The sequence below is a fragment of the Megalops cyprinoides genome, chromosome 5 (assembly GCF_013368585.1).
Source record: "Megalops cyprinoides isolate fMegCyp1 chromosome 5, fMegCyp1.pri, whole genome shotgun sequence".
In the NCBI taxonomy this organism is placed as follows: domain Eukaryota; kingdom Metazoa; phylum Chordata; class Actinopteri; order Elopiformes; family Megalopidae; genus Megalops; species Megalops cyprinoides.
In genome coordinates, this window is record NC_050587.1 from 24,829,024 (window position 1) to 24,837,831 (window position 8,808).

Below are 8,808 nucleotides of genomic sequence, written 5' to 3' on the forward strand. Positions count from 1 at the left end.
ACAAGCACAGAGATACAGCAGAGATTAGCACACTGTAACACCAGAGCCTAGTATTGCTGGTGTTACAGTCCAGTACATGTGCAAATACCTGAAACATTGAGCAGTGTGGCAAAATGGTTAATAGGCTTAGCCTGTCACCAAGACTAGACCTTTAGCACCTGATTTAGAATATTATGTTGCTTGTTTTCTTTAGTATTGTGGTTGTAATATGAAACTCATTAACAGTTTATCCTCTGTGGCGAAGTATCCTAACCGTAAAATTAGACTAGTGCTGGAGCAGATTACAGAAAAAATATTCTGCCACTCCACTTTCAAACTATGCAATCTTGTTGGCTTCATTCTGTGCAAGGAGCCCTCTTTGGAGCAGACTGACCAGAGGAATGATGACAGGGAACTAAATGGACAAGGGCAGTTTAGGGTAGTGGTAGGGGAGGAACACTTCACAGACCCTCGAATGGAGGGAGATGTCACATTATCAGTGACCCATTGATCTGAACCATTCGTACACTATTATTTTGCTGTGGAGAGCAAAGCCTTTTTGTTGGTTCAAACAGATCAAGGATTGACAGCTATGTCATAAAACAATGGAAGAGTGAGGCTTCATGAACCCCATGTGGAGCTACAAGTGGTTTACAATCAGTTTAGTCATTGATATCAAAGTCATTTGATTGGTTCCAACAAGTCAGTGATTGACAGTGGCTTGTGGTAGCTGTTATGAAGCTTTGCTCTTCCATTATGAGTCTGGGGAGCCACCTTGCTCGTGCATCATCTGTGAGCAGAGAGCATACTCTGCCTGTCCGTCTCTTTGCTGTCCTCTCTTGTCTGGCTGTCCCCTGGCCCTGGCCCACCTAGCGCTGGGTCCCCAGCTCATGTTTTTCCGTTGTGCCAGACAAGTCTACTTGGTGTGGGCCTCCACCCACTGACACAGCCTGTGGGAGTAGGCTGGGGGACTGACGGTGGAGAAGGTCCGTCCAGGGTGGCGCAGGCTCTTCCACAGGTGCTCCAGCCTCTTCTTGAAGCCGTAGACGGTGAAGATGTCGATGATGCCCACAAAGTACCGCTGCTCAGGGCCGTCGATCACATGCAGCGGGTTTTTGAAGCAGGGCAGCAGTCGCCGGTTCTGGGCCCGGAACTGTCGCAGCCCGGGGTCCGGGGATTCTGGCGTGATGGGTGACCCTGTTGCCCGGCAGCGCTCCGTCCCATAGTCATTAACTGTGTCCGGCTTCAGCAAAGCAGCACCCTCCTCAGGGTCTGCTGCTGGACCAGAGGGGACCCCCGCGAGGGAGGAGCGAGTGTCTGCATTCATTGACCTATGAAAGCATGGGGGATTGGAGTGAGCAAATCAGAGTGGAGGATTTATACAGCCTGACCCTGACAAATGTTATGGACAAAGCACTAAATACAAGACACAGAAACAGCTATATTTCTTTTCCAGTGACTGGAGCTGATTCATTTGCATATCAGCCCTTCAGCATCTCTCTCAAAACTGACACTATGAGAGCAAAGCACAGCAGTTTCTATTGAGCGTGTGGCACTGTTTTTTCCACATCAGTTCTTAAGTGTCACCTCTAGCACCTCTAATGGAAATATGAGGTGTAATGAGGACTGTGCTATTAATTTCAATCACAGCACACCTGTTAAACACCTGGTGCCATGTCTTTGTTATGTGGCATTAAGCAAATGACATGGACATAAGAAGATGAGCTGTGCCAAATGTTAGCAGCCTGTGCATTATTACATGTTATCAGCCGCAAAACGTAAAGTTTCGATTCACAGTAGTTCGCTTGCTGCTACATGCCTGCCTGTCATTCGTCTTGAGGTTGAGAAAGACCAGGACCTGCAAATACAAGTGAAGACATCTTACACAATTAAAAAAAAATAGTTTAGTTTAGTCTGTGTTTATTTATAAGCCTTATTTCCCAAGACAAAGGACTATTTTTTTTCTAAGTTTTAAATGCAGAAAAATCCACAACAATCTCTTTAATGGAAAATTCTTATTTTTCAAATTCTATTCTAATATTCTTCTAAAACTTGGATTATTCCATTGTCAGGGATACCAGGGACTCTTCTCAGTTCAAAGGCACTACTCCCTTCTCAAGATTCTCTAAGACGAACCATTGATGAAGCATGCTAGCTATAGCCTCAAAGCCATGAAACTGCCATTGCTGCTACAAAAGGAACATACAGCCCCATCCGTTTTGTTTATTTCCTGCTGCTATTCTATACATTCTCACCAGGGGACAATACACACTTGGTGGTGCGCATGATGAGGGTGGCGAATGAGAGGCTCTGACTGCGCTCATCAAGGTGCAAGGGCTGATGGGCCAGCAGCAGGCTGTAGTCCAGCACGTTGAGCCTCTCCAAGAAGGCTGTGTCAATCTCCACTTGGCGAACCAGCCAGGAGCGCTGCTGGGCTGTCAGTGTATGAGGTACACATCACACTGAATAAGTGAACTACTGGTGCTAGTTAGGCACTAAAGCAGGAGGTGCTAGAATTAGCTACCAGAGACCACAGGAGGTTTTTAATTTTAACCCACCCCTTTCTTTAGTCAAGAACAAAACAGTTAAGTCATGATAGCCCAAGGCACTGCAGGGTATGTTGCAGTGTTGTGTATTGTCATTTTGTCATTTAGTAGATGCTCTCATCCACAGTGACTTACATTGGTTACAATTTTACATGTTATACATGTTCACAATTTGGGCAATGAGGCAATTCTGTATTAAGGACCTTTCCCATGGGTGTAACAGCAGTACCCCAGCAGGGAAACGAACCAGCAACCTTTCTGTTACAAGCCCTGCTACTTACCACTGCGCCACACTGTTGCCCTATCTATAGGGTATCTTGCACTGCACTCATGAATTGAAGCACGTGCATGTTAGTTATCTCTGTACTACTGATGACTGATGGAACTGATGCATATTTGGACATGGTCAGTGTTGTCCAGTATGTACAGTCTTTCGCATACTTCAGACTCACTCTTTGTAAGTCACTCTGGACAAGACTGCCCGCTAAATGACAAAATGTACATGTATATTCTGATATTTCACTGAAGACCGACAAGCAGATCACAAGGTCTAAACTGAGTTTTTTTGTTAAGGACCCTCATTTTATTCTTAGCAAAAATAATTATTACAAAGTAATTATTAATGTTTCCCTGCAGTTGTGACTTCACCAACATAGTCAAGAGTTAATCTGTGAAGTAGTTAGAAATGACTCCCTAGGGATAGTAAAAAATAGTGATTGACCTCCACATCAACTCCATATGACTATCCTCTGATATTAACAGTAATTAATGATTCATTCAAAGTGAGTCAAGGTAATAGAGTCATTTTGGCAAGGGTCACTTTGACCAAAACCTCAACTGCCGTTTTTATTGCACAATAAGAGATAAGCAAGACGTCATATGTGTCTAAAGAGGAAGTCATTTCTTCATCAGACATACACACAAGTTAGGTCATACACATTGTCACCATTCCAGCACACTGCCCTGTGACCGCAGGCCCAGGGAGATGGTACTGAATGAACTGTCTTACCCAGAGTGATGTACTGGCCCTCAAAGTTCACGTCCTTCAGCACCACGATCACCTGGCTCCCCTTAGGGGCAGGGTCTGTCCAGCGGCTCACCTCACAGCCCTTGATGTCATACCTGCAAAAACAAAAACCAGAACCTAAAAACAGCCAATGGGATCCTATCAATCCCTACCTTCCAAATGCAAGGTTGAGCATTACAGTCCAAGTTTGATCAGGCATTCCAAATTGAGAAAAACTGGGAAAAAACATTGGTTATTCCAAATGTAAAAAAAATACTGTAAACTCTCCAGGAAGACTCGTTTAAGCCACACATCTCCAATCCCCCTAACATGATAACTTGTTATTTAGGTGATTAGTAGGTTTGTTACTTGATCTCAGCTACTAGCTCTTTGTGGAAATGGCTTACCTGGTAACAATCCGCTCATCAGGATAAAATACGCTCTGCATTACAATGAAGTACTTCTGAAAGACAGATACACCAGTGCATCAGGTCAACCTCAGTAAAAAGCAAAGATGTGTTTTCACATGTTTAATGAAGAGACAGTTAAAGATCCACTACCTTCCGTCGATGGGGAACTTTGATCCAGTGGACACCTGAAAACAAAAACAGAATTAGCAAAATGACTACTCTGGGATGCTATAGGCCAACATTTCCCAAACCTCTCCTGGAGGACCCCTTGTTTGGATTGGGAAACACTGCTATAGGCTTTAATCACAACCTATGAGTATTCCTTGAGTAAAAAAACACCTTACTGAAATGTTCAATTTCTGAAAAAGTGTAAAACAAATATCCCTCATTCCATCATCTGATCCCTATATTATCAAGTTAGGAAGTTCATTCAGTCTTGCAATATCTAATGATCCATGTTAACAGGATGTAGCAAGTGCTTCTTTCCATGCATTTTCATTGCATACAGTAGGGGGCGACATTGACACCTGTCTCTTACCCAGGAACTTGACGAGCAGTGAGTGTGGGTATCGCTCGAAGTGCTCTATGTAGATCCTCAGGTTGGACAGGAGGAACTTTACCTCCTGTTTACTCTGCGTCTTCAGGAAGAAACGCTTATCATTCCTGGATGAACAAGTGGACAACAAGCTTCTCAAAAAAAGTTCATAAGAGGCTGTATTCTATCCAATGACAAATAACATCTCCAAGAGGTCTGATCTCTGGCCTCTTGTGATTAACCCTGATGCATGAAGCAAACACTGAATCTTTACCATTACACCCTGTGACAGTGCTGCTTGATGCACCACGCATAAAGCAGCAGGAAGGACACATTTTTACCCAAAGAACAAGTAGTTTATTTTACAATCAACACCACCACCCTTTTGTGGAAGTGTGGGAGTGCCCATGTGACAGATGTGCAGTTTCTTTGTGAGTAAGAGTGAGTGTTTTTGTAAGAGTACCAGTGTGTGCGTGTGTGTGCGTGTGTTTTTGCATGCGTGGCCTGCCAGAGTTTCACCGCTCTGTGCTCACGTGAGGAAGAAGTCGGCCTTGCTCTTGGAGTTGGTTATGAACTGCAGATAGCAGCCATCGCAGGAGAGAGAGTGCTGATAATCCTTCTCTGACAGACCCAGAGAACGGCGCAGACTGGCAAACACTGGCCCTGCAAATGTCTGCATCCTGAACCCCTGAAAGGGGGAGGGGGGTGTCAAGGGGTGGAAGATAGAGGGAGGAAGTAATAGAGAGCAGCAGTGGGGGAAAAGGAGGAGAAGTGAGAAAGACAGCAGAATTGGGAGGAGAGTAGAGGTACACAGAAACACAAGAACAGCTTTTTGAGGAAACAACAGAAGAGAAACATTTACCGTACACACCAATGTAATAAAAGAAGAGCACAAGGAAACCAATACCAACAATCCTACCTTGTGTATCTGAGTAACCTCCAGTTTGAAATCCTCTTCAGACAGTTCATCCTAGAAAATGAATAACCTTTTAATATTTAAAATATTTAAAAACATCAAGGAAATTTGGACTTGGGCATAAATATTCAGAATAAGGCAATGCCTGCACTAAAATTCTCACTGATGCACTGTGTGACAAAAAAATAAAACAATACTTGAGATAAGACTAAGGCCTTTTTCTGAAGCTTTTTCTGAGGCTTTCTGAAGACTGCTGGCCTTTCTAGGGGTTAAACCATTAAACACAGTTTAGTGATTTATCTAAACATAGAGTTGTATATGTGTCAAAGAGGAAATGTAACTACAGTCAGCTCAAGACAGGATGTGACTACAATGGCAGAACAGTAGTCACACCATCTTAGACATATTTCCACCTACTTGTTCTTTAAAAAAAGACTGTTGGTGAGGGTTGCTCTGACAAACAGACAGTGACAAAGCCATAATGTGGTTTTACACACAGAAAGGATGCAGGGCAGGGCAGAGCTGCAGGGGTCTATCGAGGATGTTGGTGGCTTGTGCCTATGATGGCATCAGGAGGGCAAGGCTATAATGCATTCTGCCTCCTGATGCACTGTGGGACTTGTAGTGTGGAAAATACGGTAAGTGTGTAAGTGTATTGGAGGATTGCCTTGATTCCTTGTGGCATTGAGATTTCATTGAGTCGCTAAGGATAAAGATGTCAAATAAGACAGCGTTTATTGTTATCGCCATTATTTGTATTTAAATGTTAATAATAACTAATGATTCTACCTTATCCTCTGGACCTCTTTTCGTGAGCACTGTGCATTTTTAAACCAAGAGATTCTGAATATTCTTTATGCCTCTAATGTGCATCAGTCCTACCAAGAGAGCCCAGTATTATACATATCAATATCTGTGCAAGAAAAACAGGCCTATCTTACTATTCGCCATTTGCATGTCTTCATGTTACGTTACACAGTGTAAGATAAGCAGCACACACTCAGGAGCTCATTCAGTCTGATTAAAGAGAAATTAAATGATGTCAGGTTGTTCTTCACCTGGTGAAATGTGGAGCAGCTTGCAGCCATTAGCAGAAATGAGGAGGGCCTTGTTAGGTTTGGGTGGGGCTAGGGGAGGGGCCTATATAATGCATAATGAATAGCACGGGTGTGGGTGGGGGCTTGCTCACCGGAGGCGGGTTGTCGATGGTGTTCTGCACAGCTGCAGTCAGGCCCTCTTTCATCATGCAGGTGAGGCTGTAGAACTGGTGCTGCTGGTCAATCTCAAACAGACCCAGCAACTTCCACTGCTGCCTCAAACCGCCCCACAGTCTCAGCCTGTGAGAGCGCCGTCGGAACTCCTGCATCTCCATCTGACATGCACACATACATGCACACACAGATACAGTCATACAGACATACATGTGTGCACACACATAGACACATGTATACACATACAGACATGCATGCAAGCACACACATATACAGACACATACATACCCGCATTCAAACATTTATGCACAAACACGTGCATTCACACACGCATACATACACACAATAACATACACAAACACACACACACACACACAAATTTCACATAGTCAACAACATTATTATCATCATTTCCTGCAACCTGCTAATTTATATTTATGCTACCAGACAAACTGCACAAAGAGGACAGGAACTGTTCAGTTTCAATCAATCACCACAAATTTTGTTAATATTTTGTTGTACTATTACACCTTGTTTAATACTATTTAATGTACATATATTAGATTCAATTATGCTATATTCTTGGCAAGGAAATTTTGATGGGCAGTACACCGGCAATATGGATCACAGCATGTGTACATTTTAAGCACTTCAGCCTGCCTTACATACGAGTGGCTGCAAAAACCTATAAATAATGCAAAGTGATATTTTATGATGGGTTGCTGTGCCAATTTCATCTGTCACACCCAAGGGGCTAAAAAAGACTGGCCTTGATGCTTTCCCACCAGCCGACAGAAAGCAGCATAAACATTACACAGAATTTGTCACACCATTACGTACAAGATCGTTTGTATCATATGCATAATATAAATAAGTAAATGTATGTTTCTGTGTGAAATGTGCTTACAGTATCCATTTCACACCGTGGCTTTCAGAGATCCATAGAAATCATATTGTATATTAGCTCTATTGACCGATTCATTACAAAAAAAAGTCCTGGCTACACAGCATTTATTAAGATGACACTTTTCCCAATAATAATTAGCTCTCCGCTCAAGAACCACTGCGAGGACTCCTGGGAACAGCGAGTCAGCCAATCTTCGAAGGAGCAGAATCATCTCTGAGGCCGCCTTATTCCGCCGTGATGGGACTCAGCTGGTACGAATAAAGTCTCCTCTTTTCTGTGTGCATCGTTAGAACATGGAATGCGAGCTGCCTGTCACGAAACTGTGTCCTAAACTGAACGGTGGCATTGTGTATAACACTGACCCCTTGAACCAGTGCGCCCGGGCATAAAAAATGGGTAGTGCCCCACCCCACACCACTTATAAAAATGTATGGTATTATATAACAGAGTAGCATATTTAAATTTGGACAATTATACTAGAACACTTTTTAGCGACCTTCATAACATAATTTCCCATCAGGGATTCAGTCAAGTATCCATTGTAATTTTTAAAAAGACATGAATTACTACGCTGACTGTACAGCCCACGCGTTAATACTGTATTTTAGGGAAAGACAATGAAAGAACAATTTAATTTCAGACTGCCTTTAAATTATTCAAATAGATTATTTCCTGGAATAAAGGTGCAGCACTGCAGAACTGAATGTAGAGTTTAATTTTGTAAATAACGTTTAACCGGTGTTTGAGTGACTGACCGATCAGCCGGCAACCAACATTCACACGCACGAGCGCAAAAAGTAGTAGGTAAACTACCCAGTATGTGACGGCACAGGTCTTCGACAAACACATAAAGTTCATTTTTCTCATACCTCGTTTTGATTCATTGTCGCTGCTCATTTATGACTTCAGCTCCGTAGACTTTGTCGTTTGTGAAATCAACACATTCTTTTACTGTCTTCGTAACAGACACAGTAGTCTATGAATGGGTGCGCGTCAGCCGCCTCTGCATATTCCATGCCTCTTTGTGCACATCATCCTCGGCGCGCACCAAGGGTTCCCGTTGCCCTCTAAAAATCTTTACACCTCACACCAAACCGCAGTCAGCACGTTTTAAAATGGACTGCAGCAAAGATGGTTAACACACGGAGCTGAGGAGTGCCGCATCACTGAGTGAGAGAACGGAGCAGAAGCCACCATTTATCACGCATAGCCTCTTTCTCTTACCAGGTTATGAAAAGAAAGGGGAACGCTTGAAAAGAGTAACGTGACAAAAATACTCTACAAAACTTGAATTGTGC

General features: G+C 43.1%; 1 protein-coding gene across 1 annotated transcript; it reads right to left on the reverse strand.

Moving 5' to 3' along the window:
• Window positions 1–796: 796 nt before the first annotated feature.
• LOC118778405 (phosphatidylinositol 4-phosphate 5-kinase-like protein 1) lies at window positions 797–8,590 on the reverse strand. Its single transcript, XM_036529925.1, has 11 exons — window positions 8,380–8,590; window positions 6,582–6,764; window positions 5,396–5,446; window positions 5,010–5,164; window positions 4,480–4,604; window positions 4,092–4,126; window positions 3,939–3,994; window positions 3,535–3,647; window positions 2,252–2,414; window positions 1,799–1,837; window positions 797–1,310 (listed from the first exon to the last, which is right to left on the reverse strand). The coding sequence occupies exons 1-11, from the start codon at window positions 8,392–8,394 to the stop codon at window positions 896–898; spliced, it is 1,350 nt and encodes a 449-aa protein (XP_036385818.1). The 5' UTR covers window positions 8,395–8,590; the 3' UTR covers window positions 797–895.
• Between the last annotated feature and the right edge of the window lie 218 nt (window positions 8,591–8,808).